A 19053-nucleotide genomic window follows, 5' to 3' on the forward strand; every position below is an offset into this window, starting at 1 on the left:
ATACTGTCACTGTGGCTGAGACAAACAACATAATGTGTGATTATTGTTTCTTTTGGTCACAGATGTGTGAAAGGTTAAAAGAAAAACTTCTCATGTGTCAAACATTTAGGCTTTGCTTTGGGTAATAATTCATGGTTGAGGTACACAGAGCTGCAGCACAACTCTGATCTGAGATAGCGCTACAGTGTTAAAATTCACATTACTACACAGTAACAGCATAGTGTACATTGTATACTACATGAAAGTGTACTCGGGGAAGTCGCTGAATTGACACACACTATCTGACAAAAGCAGCTGTACACAGCTGCATGGATGGGTTTTAACATGACAGACGCTTTTAGGTGTCTCGAAGCCTTTCACAACACCAGAACTGTGAGCCCGGGCATCATTAATCCTCTCACCTATGTTTATCTTTCTGGAGTAAAGATGACCACATATTTAGCCTCTTTAAACGGACACTGCAGGCCTAGGACGTTGTTATATTGGATGTAGCACTGATAAGTCCTGCAGAGCTACATGCAGTGTTTACAGTGACCTTGCAGTTCTCGGTCCGTGTAATCAGTGTGTGCTGCAGCCCTGAGCTGAGCGGAGGCCGTGACATCAGCTGTCAATATTCACCCGACTGCAAAATATCAATACATCTAAATTTCCATGAAGAGGGAGGATCAAAAGTACTGCCTGAAAAAGTACTCTATGATAAACACACGGCTTTTTTCCATGACTTCAGAAGATCACATATTTATCCAGTACATGGCAGGCACATGTGACTTAAACTTTAACCCTGGTCTTAAGTATTAAACTTACTTACCTGAATTACATGTCAAAATTGAATTAAGACAGTTTTGTAAACATTTTTCCTTTTTCTGTTGTTAGCTGCATATTAACTGGTTGTTAATTAGCTTTTTGATATCAATAAACAAACATAATCTTTGTATATAACGTAACATCACTGCACCCACTATCATCTAAATTTAAAAAGCAAAAAAAAGGAATAATTTTCAAGGTTGGTCCTTATTTTAGTCATTTCATATCTATTGTTTCAGCTCCTCTGAACTCTCAGTATAATCTCTCTCTACCCATTTCTCTATTTGTGACTCTACAGGAGACGCATGTAAGTGATACAATCATAGAGGTGTTTGAGAGTAGCAGTTATACTGACTCGTGAAATGAACGATACGGGAGGAAAATGTTTTAAATCTGTGTAATGTCACCACATTTGCAGAGAACGTTGTTTCTCCTCAACTTATTTGTCTAGTAGGTGTTTTTGTGTGTGAAAAACTGGGCTGTGTGAGGGGAGGGTACAGTAAAGACTGCAGCAGATGAGACACTGTCTATATGGGAAAAGCCCAAAACCTCCAAAACAAACTTTTAGAATTGTAGGTCTGAGTTTAAAACATTTGAAGAGCCGATGCATGATTTGCACATTTGGGACCACATTTAGTGGAAACTTGTTTCTGTCTCACATCAATGGCCAATTAGAGTCACCAATTAGCTTATCATCCAATATCTTTGGACAATGGGAAACTTGGATTTTAACTCAAGTGATAATCTTTTCCTAAACCTAACAAAGTACTTTTAGGACCTAAACGTAACCAGAGCGAGCTAAAGGGAAACTAAACAACACATTAGTTACAACTTTATGAAGACAAATAACTGATACATTTTCCATACCGTGTTAGCAATTAAAAATCAGTAGTAACACTTTGTTAACATGATTTCCAACATTAGCATAGCCCCAATACTGTGACAATATGTGGACAACTCTGTGTGAGAGAAAATGCCACTGGTGCTTTCCAGAGGATTGACTGTGAGCACAGTGAGAGAAGAAGGCAATGACCCATAAGTAGGGATGGGTATCGTTTAGGTTTTATCCGATACCGGTGCCAAACCGGTACTTTTGAAACGGTGCCAGTGCTCAAACCGGTGCTTAAAGAATGGAGAACACAAAATTGGTCCAAAAACCTCTCATGTTCAGCTGTTTTTTGTAAAAAAATAACAATGTTAGCCTTTTCTGCAGCTATGGGGCATATATGGTATCACTCTTGGCTGGAAGCAGTGCTTAAACAATGGAAAAAACACAAACTTTGTCCTAAACCTCTCATGTTTAACTGTTTTCCACTTTTTCTTTGGTCATTTTAGCCTTTTTGACCAGGGTGAAGGGAGTATCTGCCATCACACAAGAAGACAGCAGCATGTAGCTATGATGATGTTTGCTAGTTCACCTTACATGCATTAATGTAATAACGTGGTTAGCCTACTCAACATAAATTACACACGAACATTAAGCTACTCACGCAGAGAAGAACGGCTGCTGCTGCATCATCATCCTCATCATTTCTGCTACACTGGCAGGGCTAGGGGCCAGGACTCTCCTCTTCGGGGTTTTTGGGGGATGTTGCTAACTCCGGGTCAGATAACAGGCAACCCACGCACAGTAGATGCGCTCGGTGTGAGGTCTTGCAGCAAGCTATCAAATACGGCGCATTGCTGGGCTTTAAAAAGAAAACGCTATGCGTCGCCAGGTGTTTCATCGGATTCTTGGTGTTACTTCCTTTGACAGTATCACAGTATCAGCTTAAAGCACTTGTTGCTGCTGAGTTTGCATCTTTTGCTGTGAAGTACAGCCAGACTTTTGACCGCTTCGCCTTGGACATTTTTAATCTGTAGCTCTGCTCTAAAAGAACGCACGTACCTGGCCCCGCCTACTATCCTCGGAAACGTAAAATGATTGGCTAGAAGTGTATCACAGCTCAGGAAAAAAAAAGCACCGAAATAAAGCACCGAAATGTGCACTGCTTTTCGGTCTGGTTACTACCGTTTATGTCAGAACCGGTGCCATCATGGCACCGGACACCGGTACCCATCCCTACCCATAAGTCGCTGAGAGGTTACATATATCCAAACGATCCCACCACTTGCTTGTAAAAATTTAACGAAACAAATTCAGCGTGTGTTTAATCGATTCTGTATCTGAACAAGGTTGTAAAAGAAAAGAAAATCCTCCTAATCACATTGTAAATGAAGTCTAAGAATGTGTTATAACTCACTCTGGGGAAGATGGCAGCCAGAGAACAAATGGTCAGGATGAGCAGTAAGACCTCCCCCACTGCAAAGGTGATGTAGTTTGCAATCAGCCTGTTCCAGAACACGTGAACGTAGTGGAGAGTAATTAGTGAGTTATTATTATTACAGTTATGACTTCCAGTTTACACTGCCAAAGTGTGTAGGCTTACTTTTGCTTTCATTTTCTTTTGTTCTTAGGAGAGTAGGTGATATAAACCATCCTGCCCAAAATGTGAATGAGTAAAACAGACCTGTGAACTCACCAGGGGTCTATGAGCGCCTCCATCACTGCAGTAAAGAGCAGAACCACACAGGAGCAGCAGAAGGCAGCCCCGCTCTGTTTCTCCTTCTCCACAGAGAAACGTGTTTCCAGCTCTGGATCCACAAACCTGAGGGACAGCTTGTTGGTGTGTTTCCCCTTCAGACTGAGGAACAACAAGCTTAGTGACAGTGAATGCAGCACACTGGTTGTAACATTATTAACATTTTATGGAAGTGAAGCGATTGAAGTGAATGGTCTGACCTGGGCAGGCGCGGTGGAGGTGGAGCTTCCATGATTGGTCACGCCAGAATGTGGTTGCCTTAGTGAGATACCGCGCTTGATTTTCAGAGAACCAGGGTCACGCCAGTAACCAAACAACACCAATGACAACATGGACTGATTACGTCTTATTTATGGTATTTTAAGACAGGTGTGTTTGTTTAGAGTAAGAGTTGGAGTTTGCCAATTTGCAAACAAACACTATAACATATTATACCACGAGCAAGAAAAGGAAATCTCTGCTGCCTACTTGAACTTCAATCAGAGATTTGGTTTGATCACTGGCTCCACTTTTCCCACATGTGGATACAAGATTGGAAGGTTAAAGATTATTAAATATACTGCTCAAAAAATTAAACTACCACTTCAAAAACACATAATGGAATTTAACTGAAACTCAACTGATGGTTCCCTTTCAAAGCTCACTTGGTATCTCACAGTGGGAAACACTCTCTGATGTGACCAATCATGGAAGCTCCACTACAACATCTGTCCAAACCAGACAACAACTTCAAGGACATGGTGTTCCTCAACCCCCTTATAATAGCCAATGACCCCACACCAGGCATGCTTGTTTTCTTTCCTGTCAAGATCATAACAGCTTACTTAACTTTGTACTGATGCAGCCGTTACTGTAGTCCAGGATGATGGGTTTTCCTGGTTTTCACGAATATCTATTACACTATAGTACACTTTTATTTACTTTTAGAGCGTTGTTGCAATACTGCTACCTGTGTGTTATAAAACTAGCTTGTTGTTTCATATTTGTGGCTATTGCTAGATGTCAAAGCTAAGCTTTAGTAATTAATCAGAATCAGAATAACTTAAGTGGCACAGTGGTTAGCACTGTTGCCTCACAGCAAGAAGGTCCTGAGTTCAAGTCCACCATCAGGTTGCTGTCTTTCTGTGTGGAGTTTGCATGTTCTCGTCATGTTTGCGTGGGTTCTCCCACAGACATGCAGTTATTGGGCTTGGGTTTTATTGGTAGCTCTAATTTGCCCATAGGTGTGAGTATGAATGGTTGCTTGTCTCTGTGTGTTAGCCCTGCGATAGACTGGCAACCCCTCCAGGGTGTACCCTGCCTCTCGCTCTAAGACAGTTGGGATAGCCTATGGCAGATGTCACTCTGGCTCCACAGTGCCAGGCAGCGACTAGTGGTGCAACGGATCAAAAGTCTCACGGTTTGAATCGGATCACGGTTTTAAGTCACGGATCAAATCGATTTTCGGATCAGCACAAACAGAAAAAAGGACAAAATTTTAACATTTACTTATTTAAGTATTTTTTGCCTATTAAAAACATTCAACCCAAGATTCACTCCACACAGTTATATAAAAACAAATTAAGGTGCAATATAGGGCAGTACAGGGCTTTGAGCTGTCATTTGTAGTTGGGCAACAGAAGATGCCTGGATCAGTTCAGCCATAAATGTAAAAATCTCCTGCTCATACATGCTTGGAACGATCTTGTCACTGAAGTGGACGCGCAACGAGATATCATAGCGTGGCTCAAGCACGTTCATCATAGTTTAAACCTTGTTTTGCACAACAGAATACGGCCTCCCGTCTGCAGCTAAACACCCCAGTAGCTTCTGTAATAGCTTTAGCCCGGTCGGGTTGGGCAGCAAAGGGCTGCTTAAATGCCTCTGCTCCTCCACTTGGACCGCTAGCGCTGGCCATAAGTATCGCTTGACAGACCCAGCACGCCACCATACACATACTTTTTTTTCTTCTTTTTTGAATCTTCAGATCACGTGCTGCCGAACCGTGGAGTGGGATCGGTTCGGATTACCGATCAACCGTGATCCGTTGCAGTGACAGCCCAGAAGGGAATGTCAGGACTTCAGGTATCTCAGACATCGGTCCTGCTGATGGGTTAATCATTTTCTGCCGCCCTGTCCAAGAGTAACTGCCGTTATCTTGGAATGTCCTACGTGGCTGGAGATTCCACAAACGTTCTGGCAATGGGATGTATTGATGTGTCATCTGGGTGAGTTGGACTACCTGTGCAACCTCTATAGGGTGCAGGTATCGCCTCATGCCACCAATACTGACACTGACCTTGCGAAATGCAAAACTAATGAGAAAAAAGTAATGAGGAAGGAAAAAAATGCCACCAAAAAACTATGGCCTGAAGTAGACTGAACCCAGGATTCACTGTGTTGGTGACTGACCACCACAGCCTAACCATAACCTTTTATCTTCCACAAAGAGTGGAAGATAAGTGACAAAGATGTCATGTGTAATATTTATGAAAACAGCAAAAAGCTGTAAATGGTATTGTCGGTGTGGAGACATTTAAAAGTACCAACAGTCAACCTGTCAACCCCTCACTCAGTGATAACCCACTGAAGCACCAGCAGCATAACAAATGGTAAATGGACTGATTCTTCTATAGCGCTTCTCTACTCTGCCGAAGTACTCAACATGCCACATTCACACCCATTCTCACAAGCACTTTCTCTGTACTTATTATTAGTCCTTTATTTATCCAGGTAAAAAATCTCATTGAGATTAAAAATCTAATTTTCAAGAGAGACCTGGCATCATGGCAAAAAAGGCAACTCATCCGGTTGTTAAGTGATGACGTGATGAATCCTACTTCCGGGTCTAAAGTAGTCTGCGTTTAATATGGCTTTTGTGTTGTTAACATGTTTAATGTTATGTATTTTCTTCTATTTGATCTCAAAAAGCTCCTAAAACAGTCAGTGATCACTGTTGACCTCCCTTTATTACCGCTAATCATTTATTTAAGCTCAGTTTTTAAAACCTTAGGATGTAGCTACAGCCCAGCCCATGCAGCAGTATATGAATGACTAACCTCGTATTGTTCTCCTGGCTGAAGTTTGGTCCTTTTACAGCATCCTGCCATGCGATTACATTTGTTCCTGACCACCGAGAACACTCACGTTAACTTTTATCGAGTGGAAAAAAAGTTAGCTTGTTTATATTATGCTAACATAGCTGTGTCGCTAGCGGTCACGTAGCACATCATTATATACCAGCTAGCCAAACTTCAGTAACCCTACAAACGTCACTGCTGTTTAGTTTTCTGTCTTCATTTATGCTGGAAGTGATAGCAGAGCTGTACGTTTTAATTTGTTTCCAAAACCCCGCAGTCAGGACATGCTATATTGTATTTAGATAGAAGCTAGCGAGCTAACTTCCTGCTAACTTCTAACTCCGTTAAATGTCATAAATTCCGTTTTCATGGATGCCTGGATGTTAAACTCAATTGTTACACCTGGTAGAGCAGAACGCTGATCATTTTATTAAAGATGAAAGACTTTAGACAGTTTTTCAACTCTCAGTAATGCCACAGTGATGTTTGATATATGGACCTGCAGCGGAGTTTAGGCCCAGACACGGCTAGTGACGTCAGACTGAACGACCGGATTGCTTTCTAACTACATTCACACACATTGCATTGGAGAGCAACTTGGGGTTAGTATCTTGCCCAAGGATACTTGACATGTAGACTGGAGGAGCCAGGGATCGACCCACAGGTCACCTACTTCCGATCAGTAGGTGACCAGCTCTACCTCCTGAGCTACAGCCACCCCAAGAAACAAGAAACCAGTATCGCTGATCGGCACCGTCACAGTGATGTGAGGCTATTCACTTACGCTTGAACCGTTTCTCTCTCCAGCAGAGCTTCATTAAGGAGTTTGTTGAGCTCCTGTTCATTCTCCTGAGCATCAATCACCCGTTCAGCCAGGTCCCGCAGCCTCAGCCTCCTTCGGGGATTAGGAAACGATGGGTTCACCACCTGCAATCCAAAGGTTAGAGTACAGTTTAGGATTTCTTGCCTCCTCATAAAATGGGAGTCTGCTCTTTATCCAGTTCACAAGTATAGACTAACTAAATAGATAAGCAAAGCATGCTGGAAAAAATGAGGTTAATTCTGGAGGATCTAGAGCAGGGGTGGGCAACTCCAGGCCCCGAGTGCCGGTGTTCTTTCACTTCTCTTTTAAACCATCTGTCTTCTCTGTCCAAAATGTGAGCACTGACATCGTCAAAAGGGTGACCTTTGACCTTTAGATGCAGACAGAGTCTTGTCCCGTGGAGGTGGCTCTTCTATGTTGTCCCATGTGATTATGAAGTGGCTGTTTGGTCTATAGGTACTGTTGTCACTGAGGAGTGTAGTAATTTTTGTGTGTGTTTAGAACAACGGTGCACCTTCCCGTGCCAGCTGGTGATATGGTGATGTTGTGGTCTTTGCTCGGGTAAGTGACGACCTTCAGGTCATCTTCCGATGAGCTACAGCCACGCTAATGCAAAATGGGAATGAGAATGCCAAAGTGTGGCACAATCAGAACAGACAAGGACAGGAAAAAAAGCAGCACTGTGTGATGAAGGACTTTCAGGCACCTGTTAATGTGTGAAAACCAGGGCTGGGTATCGTCACTGATTTCTAGAATCGATTCGATTTGAATCGGAGAAATTTTGCCTGAGAAATATTATAAATATAAATATTATAATTTATTTACAATATTTATTATTCATTATAATATTATAATTCTGATCACTTATCAGTACATATCTATATTTTTAGATCGATAAAAAGGAAGCTGACACCAGACTATCAGAGGTGTGAGCGTCACAGCAGAGGCCTTTGTGTCAAAGTAACTGAGCATAAAACAGAAAAACATGAAGGCGGTTTTCCTGGTCTGGGTTTTTATAGCAGATGACCTTAAAAATATTGTGCAGTAGATCAAAAACAAAGTGAAGCAGAGCAAAGTTACAGCGGTTTGATTGGAGACACAGCTGAGCGTTTTGCAATTTTGCATAATTTGTTTACGTTTGTTCAGTAATGAACAGCAGAAATGAGGCTCTCGTGTCGGAAGTAAAAAAACAAAAACAAACAGCGGGCGACAGCGTAGACTGGTGGGTAGTCAGTAAGGGTGGGTTTTGATTATCGATGTAGAGAGAGCGAGAGAGAGAGAGAGCTCTACATGAAGTGTTTATCCTGGTGGAAGCAAAACAACAAAAGTCGGAGGAAATTCGTGACGATGTTTATGTGAAGCTAGTTTGGATCTTCTTTGTCTGCTGGTTCAGTCAATGTTGTTTGGAGAGAGATCAAACCTGCAGCTTCTGAATCAGCGCCAAAAGGACGTAAACACAAAGCGCCCGCCGACGCTTCAAAATCAGCGAGCTGTCGGCTTTCAGCCCCGGCGGCGTGTCCGCGTCCGTGTCGTCGGGTGAGAAAGTCACATCTCACTAATCCTGATGCGTCGGCGGCTTCGCGCTTTGTGTTTACGTCTTTGTGCAGAAGCCGTGTTCCTGCTCTCATTTACTGTTTCAGCTGTTTGGTGGTTGTTGAAATTTTGTGAGGTTTAACCTGAGATTCTGGTGTTTCGGGCAAAATAAATTCATATTAAAAATTGATTCAGGATTTTAATGAATCAATATCATGTTATCCAAGCCAGAATCGATTTTAATCAATGAATCGATAATCAAAACCCAGCCCTAGAGAAAACACCATCTCTTTGGTTACCCTTGTGTCCAGCTCCTCTGGTTCCTCTGGTGTGGTGCAGGCTGTGTGAACACTGCCATTACAGTCTGTGGTGTTGATCAGCAGAGGGGAATTTCCATTGGACGAGGTTACGGACAGTTTCTAATGTGAAACAAGCAAACAGCAAGTGCTGAGTTTATTATGAGGAACTGAAGGACTTTTGTTTGTATCATGCATTGTGGATGTTCGACATACAGCAACACATTCACAACATGTAAACGCTGACTATAGAAATACTTGCAGAGCAGTATGGAGCGTTTTACTTACGACGCTGTTAATGCCATTCTTTCCCACAGGTGCTTTTGGAACAACCACCAGGTAGGTGTCTATGCCTCTCTCCCTCAGGTAGTCACAGCGGTCACCGCCATTCCCCGGCTCCACATCAAACTCACCATGAAGACACTCCATGGTGCTTTGTGAGATGTGCACACGGCTGTACACACATACAAGGTGGCGCAGATTACACGGGCCATTGTTCTACCAACTGTACTTCCACATTAAGTGCTGTGCAAAGTGACGCTTTGTGTATGAGTATTTTGGGTTATGCATTTATTTCCCCAATCTAAAATATCAATACACACTGAATGTAAATATATGCACAACATTTAAAGCCTAAACTTGTGATAATAACACAAAAACCACAAAGAATTAAAGCAGTTTAAAGTAAAACATTTGATGGTGAGGTTCACAGCAACAGATTCGTCTTCTTATCCGGTTATTGGGAGGAAATCATGACAGCTTTTTTAAACGTATGAATATAATAATATAACTTCCAATTATAAATGTTAAAAAAAAACAGTATGAAAAAACATATCACTGACATTCAGTTTCAACCAAAATAACCACAAGAGAGCACCAAGCTGCTGTGAAGCTGGTGATACAAAAAACAGAGAAATATCCAATTAAGGTGCAGAGAGCCAGAAGAATCAGACCATTAATCGATCACATGGTAGCAACTCAATTTAGACATGTAGACATGGTGGAGACGACGTGATGAAGTTCAAAGCAAGAATCAGAAAAAAGACGATTTAAGTGACTTTAAAGTTGTTGGTGTCAGACTGACTGATCTACTGGAATCACTTCTCCCGAGTGTTTACAGAGGGAGGCCAGAACAGAGGAAATATCCAGTGAGCATCAGTGCTCTGGGTGAAAACATGACCAGAAAGCTTACAGCGAGGCAGCAGGTCGCGTCAACACAACATGTAAGCTAAGGACCAAAGTCTCTGAGGAATGTTAGCAGCACCGTGTTGAATCGTTCTGTCAGTTTTAAAGGCAAAAGTGGTTTAATTAGGTAACAGTGAGTGTCTTTAGTTTCAGGTTCAGTTTCAGATCTCTTAGCCAATTCATGCAGCGTCAGCATCATTTGTTTCTGGCTGGGAATAGTCCAGCGACTCTTCTCTGAAACACACCAAGTAGCTGATACAGACAAAAACATGATATAAATGTTTGGTTCAGAGTAAGAACTTTATTCACATCTCCAGTGACCTAAAAACTAAAACGCAGCACATCTACTTTGTGCATGTTATTTACATGAGCCGACACATGAAAACACTCACATCGAAGGAGAAATAAGGAAAATGGCACCATGTGAGAAACACAGTCCAATCAGTATTGATCAATGCAACTACGCTGTAGTGTGAAGCTGATGTTCTCACCCTGGGATCCCTCCAGCCTCCATTTTATTGGCCACTGTGACATCTGTGGACCAAACATCATACTGCCAACGTTTCTGGCCCAGCACTCCTCCCAGGACCGTACCACTGTGCACTCCAACACGCATGTCCACATCTGTCTGGGTTTTCTCTCGGACATACCTGTGGTCAGTTCAGAAAGCAGCAGCGTTAAAAACAAAGCACAGGTAGCATTTTTTGGAGTAATAATCAAGCTGTCTCAAAGCCTGATTACCACAAAAGAAGAAAAACATTCCAGCAATACAGGAAACAGCGTCTCTGGCGTGCCACTAAACGCCATCCATCCGTGCACAGCAATGTTCTGGAGCCTGACCAACATGATGGATCACAATCAATTTGTGTTTAATGACCTCTCATTGTTACATCACAGCTACAATCCACAAAAAGTCAATAAGAGTCCATCAGTGTGATCAATCCCACACTGTGGACAGAATGACTAACCCACTACATCCCATAATAACGTAGATGAAACTGTCTGATCTTTGGAAAAGCTTAGAATCAGGCAGTTATCCCAGGCCACCCCTCCTCACGCGTGCTCATTCATACTCACGAAATGGCCTCCACCATGGCCAGGCCCATCATGATAGAGCAGGCGGCGTGGTCGTCCCTGTAGTCCGGCAGCCCACAGATACAGTAGTAGCAGTCTCCCAGGATCTTGATCCTTAGCTGGTGGTATTTCTGAAAGGCAGGTCTGTTTTAGTCAGACAGTGGATCAAGATCGGACATAAATCACGAGCTCGCTGTCCAGCTGTCTTCTTAGCAGGTCTAACAACAGCAATGGGTTAAACTGCTAGAAACACATACATGCAATGGATGGCAGTTAGCACAGACTGGATGGAGGCGAGCACACAGGCTGTCTTTTTACTTCATTTCCTCATAGGCTAAGCTTAATCTTGGGCATTAAGCTACTCCTGTTACTAATTTTAATAAGAAATAATGCAAAAAAGCACTTTGATCTATGATAGTACACTATATGGTGTTTAGGGGACTGTGAACATTATTGGCATATTATTAATGCTAACATATTAAGCTAGGCAACCTAGAAGGATAGAGCTCTACTGTCACGCAGATACCCATAAAATTAGTTCCAGACTGGTGAAACCTTATGCAAGCTTTGACATTTGGGCTCATACACAACCTGGGTACATGTTCACAGCCAGTACGGAGCCATGCAGTAGCACTTCCTAGATGATGACAAACTGGGGTGCAGCCTCATACCAATTAAGACAGGATCTCTACAGAGAAATATTTGCACATGAGCATGCAGAACCTGTAGATAACATACAGGACTCTGGCACGAGTTTGGTTTAGGTTGTAAGTCATGAACAGCATACAGAACAGTAAATCTTGCCTGGAGATAGGGCACCCACATCCTGTTAAATGCCAAAAGATCTCACTAAACAAAGTTTATTTTCTAAATATGGTTTTCACAGTGTCACAGTGGAATTAGCCTAACAAACAAAATCCTGTTCGATTCTGGGAGGAGTCAGCAAGGGCACCCAGCAGAAGATATCTGCCAAATCATCAAACATGTGCAGCTACCCACTGTGGCAATCCCGTGTGAACAAGGCAACAGCCAAAAGCAGCTTTGTCTAATAGTGCCAGAGGTGTGGACTCGAGTCACATGACTTGGACTCGAGTCAGACTCGAGTCATTAATTTTATGACTTTAGACTTGACTTGAAAAAATGTTCTAAGACTTGTGACTTGACTTGGACTTTTACACCAATGACCTGGGACTTGAATTGGACTTGAACCGGTTTACTTGAAAAGACTTGATATTTTACCCCAAATATAAAATTTAACATGCATATTATATAGAGATTGAAAATGTGACGTCATTCACGGGTAGAACCGCAAAGGATTCTGGGAACTCGTGGCAAGCGGTACTAGCGCACGCAGGCTTTCAATTGAAATCAGTCACACAGCGATAAAAAGAAACACAAAAATGTCAAGAAGCTGTTGTATTATTAACTGCAATAGCTGGTCGCATGACAGCCACGGGAAGCCGACGGGTAAAGAGATCGGTTGTTATCGGATTACGTCGTTGAAGAGAAATTGTTCGAGCCATGTTTCCGAAGTAACAAAGAGGCGACGGATGGCCTGGATTGCAGCCATTCAAAGATCAAATATAACGTCCCAGAACACTCCAGCTCACAGGTTAGTCTGCTCCAAGCATTTACACAAAGGTCAGTCTGCTGTTGTAGTTAATGCGTCATTTTCATAACATAATTGGTGATATAGGTTACAAGCAAGTCTGGCGCTGAACAGAAATTGTCGCTCCTTTGTTTATTGTGCATAAATAGTGAATTGTCCTGACACAATATTGCGTTTCGCTTCTGTTATTATGGTACATTGACAAAAACATATACTTTTATTCACAGGATAAAACAGTTGTTTTGTATCACTAATTGCCCAGTACGATTACAGCATACAGTATTATTGTCACTGCTACATTTCTGTGATGCTACCAGAAATTATTTCCACTACTAATTAATTACCGTTGAGCTCAAAGGTTATATTAATAAACGGTTAACGAATGTGTATTTATGACGACGATTTGTGAGACTGGTAAACTTATGATACGTACGATGGTCTTTCGTTCTACACGGTGCATTTCAAGGTCCTGCACCCATCCGTCGGTAAACTGCACCTGGGCTTGTTGCAGTGACCTGAAGTTACTAAACTTCATGAGTGTGTGCACTCACTCCAAGAACCGTATGATTATAAATATGCATATAAATATGCTACGATGAGATAGCTGACTTCATCTAACTAGCAAATGTTGTCCAGGCTACGTTGGTGATGCAGTTTTTTTTAATGTGTATGATATTTTTGTCATGCGATTTTAAAGCTGGTCCTACAACCGCATCCAAGAATAACATGCAGCGTATCTCAGAACTGTCGGTGAAAATTATTCTTGGAGCTAGGTTTAATTGAGCTGCATTTTAAAGAGGTGCAATTTGTGTATATTTTCTAAGTTCACTATTTTGTCATGTGTTGAGAAAAACACAGATTTAAAAATTACATGGTCTAATATTTACATTTAGCATAACTGCAACATGCTTTTTTTCATTTTTTTTTTAAAGACTCAAAAGGACTTGAAATTCAAAGTTTCAGACTTGTGACTTTACTTGGACTTTTACACCAGTGACTTGAGACTCGACTCTGACTTGCCTGACATTACTTGAGACTTGACTTGAGACTTGAGGATAAAGACTTGAGACTTGCAAAACAATGACTTGGTCCCACCTCTGAATAGTGCAGTTATCCCTACCCTGAACGAGGTTTCAGGGATTAGGTCCTGTGTTGCAGGCGCAATCGTAGGTAGAAATAAACTCCTTGCTGTGAGTTTCTCCTTTACTGAATCAGCTACCGTTAGCTTCAAATGTGTTGTCTGCAATTTTATTGTTGCTTACAATTCAATTCAAATCAATTTTATTTATTAAGCGGCAAATTACAACAACAGTCCCCTCACGGTGCTTTATATTGTAAGATAAAGACCCTATAACTATACAGACAGAACGGCAACAATCAAAGTTTCCCAAGGAGGGGCAGCCATGTGCAGCAAGGCTGAGAGGAGGGAGACAGGACATAAGACATGCTGTGGAAGGGAGGCAGAGATTATTCATGCTCTTAGCATGTTGGCCCGTGTGATCTAAACATAAATACATATGCATAATAATAAACTGACAGCAACACTGAGCCACTGAGAAAGTGACATGAAACCACAGCAACCATTGCTAAACATGGATATATATCAACTTACCACAAAAAGTCAGAACATTTGTGTTGTAAAACAACTTTATGTGTGTTTTGTTCTTGGCAATACATATTTCTACCACTGACAAGCCTGTTGTCTTTCCACATTTGGAAAGAAAATCCATTTATGGATTGAGCCGCCACATACGTGGACTGTGCCCATGAAAAACTTCAATCCATATTGAAAATGAAACAGTTTATTCTTTTAACAAACAGGGGCCTCAGTATCATGTGAAAGAACCATACACAGCCGAAAAAGCCTGGCACCTCCTCCTGTAGCAGTGCATGACACGCACATAGGGTAAAAGGGCAGGTGGCCACCAGATGGCCAGGCACTCCTTCTCTACTGTGTTGTACCTGGCCTCCCACTCCAACAGTTTCCTGCTGATGTACATGAACAGGCGGTCACTCCTCTGGCCATAGGCACGCCACCGCCATGGCGCGAAAGACCTCCAGGAAGGCGTGGGGGTTGTCTCCTTCACCCATTCGGTAGAGGGTGGGGGCGACGGCAGTGTCAGCAAGGAACCACCTTGAGCGACCAGACTCTCCGACACTTTCGTCTGGTGCACAGACTGGTCCTGCACAGCTGTCTGCTCCCACTGCAAAGCTGGCAGCTCACCAACATCTGGGCCCACGCCTTAACTGGTTGGGCCAGTCATTGTTCCGCCATGCCACGACTCGGGTTTTGGCACGGCTGTGACAATGATGGACCCGACAGCAGCATTGCAGTTTTCCACGTCTTTATTGGCTGGGTTTCCACTGTGCACCTTTCCAGCTGCCCTGCTTCTGTACCACAAACAGCACACCTCCCACCTCAGATCCTGGCAACATCTTTTACAGGGGAACCATGATTGGATGATGAGGTCAGATGTATAACTCCTCCCCTGACAACACACCCTGAACACACTGCTCCACCCCTCCCCTGCAGCTGAGCAGCAGAACCACACCTCCGCCACACACCCCCACCGCCCAACTGAGGCCCACACCATCACACCGCCTCTAACTAAAGCTGTTACCCTACAAGTTAATAGATTAACATATCAGTAGACTGCATCTGGACTCATTACAGAGCATAATATTCCTCCTCATGTTCAGGTTCCAGTTTACATGATGCCGACACACCTGCAAACAGGCCCGACAGTGAAGGGCATTTAAGGCACATTGGTGCAACTTGGTTTTACAGAACACCAGCTTGAAGATGCCCCTTGGCACAAGCCCTATCCAGATCAGTCAAATGTGGCATGCCTTACCATTGTAGCAGACCATTGTTGTATCTGATTGTCAGCACCTGAGTACCAGAGATCAAAACAACAGCAGAACCAGCGGTTTTTCATTAGCAAAGGTGGCACCATTTGAGGGGAAAGGAACAGGCTTTTTCCAATGGTATAATATTTATTGCCAAGAAGCATCATTACAACAAATTGATATGTGACAATCATTTCAAATGACCTCCCATAAATCACATAAAGGTTAGAGGTGGATTCTAAATGAGTATTTCTTGTAATCTTGATGAATCCCATAAAAGATTTCAGTCTAAATCGGAAAAATGTAAATAACAACAAATAACCGTGACATCACTTTAGTTAGTTTACACTGTGATACTCACAGCAGCTAGTTTGTCAAAGCGGGCAAAGAGCTCATTAAGCAGCTTGACAAGCTCCTGAGCACTGCAAGAAGACGACAGCTGGGTGAAGCCCACAATGTCTGCAAACAAAATACTGAAAGAGAAAAAATACACATTACTGACATCATTCTTTAACAGCTACATTAAAAAATTCTTCATGCACATTTTCAAAAATTCAAGAAGAAGCTTAGTATAAGCAAATCTAATAGGACCATCGGCTTTCATTTTTAAGTTAGTGGCCTCTTTTTCACAATATTCTTATCCATTAATATTAAAATATATACAAGCCATGTTCCAAAAAGCAATTTGTAAATAAAGAATGCAATGATTTATATTTATACTGTTTTGTTTGTTTGTTTGTTCTTTTACAGACAATATGTCAAACATGAAAAGGCAAAACTTTTCTTTTAAGAAATATGTACACTCATTTTTGAACAGCATTGTTCACATGATAAGAGTACTGTGCACATCTGTGAAGGCATCATTAATGTTGATCAATATATTTTATAGCTTCACTCTAGTCTTACTATTCAAAGCACTTTAGAGTACAAGCTACATTTAAAGCCAATTTAGAATTGTAACTGAGAGAAAGCACCCAAATGCAACTCACACGAAAAATAAATATACAAAATCCAAACCTTTAACTTCAAACATGCAGTGGTCACAAACAGTGAAGCTGGGAACAATGCCAAAAACCAGAGCAGGACAAAAGACAGTTTGTAAAACACTCTGATAGCTCAAATGCAAATCAAAAGTAACACAAAGTCCAAAAACACTGGTGGAAATTGTAGAGCAGGGGTCCCCAGTCCCAGTCCTCGAGGGCCGGTGTCCCTGCAGGTTTTAGATCTCACCCTGGGTCAACACACCTGAATCACACGATGAGTTCATTACCAGGCCTCTGGAGAACATGTTGAGAAGGTAATTTATCCATTTAAATCAGCTGTGTTGGATCAAGGACACATCTAAAACCTGCAGGGACACCGGCCCTCGAGGACTGGGATTGGGGACCCCTGTTGTAGAGTATACAGTTGTGGTGGGCAACTGAGTGAATACAGCAATCCTGAGCCAAATATTAACAAGGATTTAGAATTACCAAAGGAAATAAAACCCAAATCCCCAAACCTTGACAAAAATCACAAGACTCATACTTCACAGACATGCAGAACCCTTGATGGTTTAAGTTTATAGAGGTACCAAATTACCTGACATTTTCATGCCTGTACATGTACATGGTGTTGAACTGTTGCATTTCTTTCTGACTAGGCCCCTTCTTCATGTCCTGAAGCATTTCATCAGCTATGTGCTTTGGAAGAATGGAGAGGAGCAGACGCTCCTGTGGAGGACAAAAGCAAAAGCAGACAGAGCATATTAGAAAACAACACTGGTAATAATCAGGTCCCTCACAGAGAAGACACTGGTTATCCTATTGCTTTTCTATTTGGCTTGAATACAAGGACACTTTGCCATGCACATTGGAGCATTAGCATTAGAGAGATGGTGCACCAATTAGCACCATCTCCCGCTCCCTTTCTCCTGTTACTTGTGAGCAAGGCCGCGAAATACTTGAACTCCTCCACTTGGGGCAGGAACTTATCCCTGACCCGGAATGAGCACTGCACCCTTTTCTGGCTGAGGACCATGGCCTCAGATTTGAAGGTGCTAATTTTCATTCCCATCGCTTCACACTCGGCTGCAAACCGTTCCAAGGCAAGCTGGAGGCCACCACCCGATGAAGCCAACAGAACCACATCATAACGCGAAAAGCAGAGATGAAATTCCGAGACCATCCAAGTGAAAGCCTTCCGCCACTTGGCTACGTCTATAAATTCTGTCAATAAAAATCATGAACAGAATTGTTGACAAAAGGCAGCCCTGGCGGAGACCATCACCCATCAGGAACAAGTCTGACTTATTGCCGGCTATGCGGACCAAGCTCTTGCAATGGTCGAATAAGGACTGAATGGGCCAGACACCCCACAGCACCTCCTACGGGACACTCCAAAGGACACAGTTGAATGCCTTCTCCAAGTCCACAAAACACATGTAGACTGGTTGGGCAAACTCCCATGAACCCTCAAGTATCCTGGAGAGGATAAAGAGCTGGTCCAGTGACCAGGACAAAAAACTCATTGTTCCTCCTGTATCCGAGGTTCGACTAAAGGACTCTCCTCTCCAGCACCCTGGACTTTCCCAGGGAGGCTGAGGAGTGTGATCCCCCTGTAGTTGGAACAGACCTTCCGGCCCCGCTTCATAAAGATGGGAACCACCACCATAGTCTGCCAATACAGTGGTACCACCCCTGATCTCCACGCATCATTGTAGAGGCGTGTCAATCAAGACAGCCCTACAACATCCAGAGCCTTCAGAAACTCAGAGCAGATCTCATCCCCCCCAGGAGTTGTTTAACTGCCTCAGTGACCTCGCCCCTGGAGACAGGCGAGTCATCACCTTCGTCCCCAGACTCTGCTTCCTCCATGTAAGACGTATCAGAATATCTTCGAGGCAGTTCTAAAGAATTTTTCCATGGCCTCTATGAACTCCTCCCAAACCCAAGTTTTTGCTTCAGGCCTATCAGTATCTGTCAGCTGCCTCTGAAGTCCCACAGGCTAACTAAGCCCAATAGGACTCCTTCCTCAGCCTGGTGGCTCCCTTCACCTCTGGTATCCACCATTTGATTCGGGGGTTACCACCACGACAGGCACCAACCACCTTGCGGCCGCAGCTCAGTGCAGCAATGAAGATGCTGAACATGGTCCATTCAGACTCAATGTCCCCAGTCTCCCTCAGAAAGCTGTTGAAGCTCTTCCGGAGGTGTGCGGACTGGGGCCTCTGCCAGGCATTCCCAGCATTTACCCGAGC

At 42.9% G+C, this 19053-nt stretch overlaps 1 protein-coding gene across 4 annotated transcripts in view; it reads right to left on the reverse strand.

Moving 5' to 3' along the window:
• adcy3a (adenylate cyclase 3a) overlaps positions 1–19053 on the reverse strand; it is a 63501-nt gene that overhangs the window by 18013 nt on the left and 26435 nt on the right. For all 4 annotated transcript variants that reach the window (XM_085421986.1, XM_085421984.1, XM_085421985.1 and 1 more), the window contains exons 4-12: positions 17397–17527; positions 16177–16288; positions 11360–11487; positions 10774–10932; positions 9386–9551; positions 9101–9220; positions 7230–7372; positions 3327–3488; positions 3048–3135 (exon numbers count right to left, since the gene is read on the reverse strand). In XM_085421986.1, coding sequence (XP_085278112.1) covers positions 3048–3135; positions 3327–3488; positions 7230–7372; positions 9101–9220; positions 9386–9551; positions 10774–10932; positions 11360–11487; positions 16177–16288; positions 17397–17527 — 1209 coding nt within the window. The remainder of the gene's footprint in view (positions 1–3047; positions 3136–3326; positions 3489–7229; positions 7373–9100; positions 9221–9385; positions 9552–10773; positions 10933–11359; positions 11488–16176; positions 16289–17396; positions 17528–19053) is intronic.

The sequence above is a fragment of the Rhamphochromis longiceps genome, linkage group LG11 (assembly GCF_057381845.1).
Source record: "Rhamphochromis longiceps isolate RC_006_pf linkage group LG11, R_longiceps_female_GT1.1, whole genome shotgun sequence".
Lineage (NCBI taxonomy): Eukaryota > Metazoa > Chordata > Actinopteri > Cichliformes > Cichlidae > Rhamphochromis > Rhamphochromis longiceps.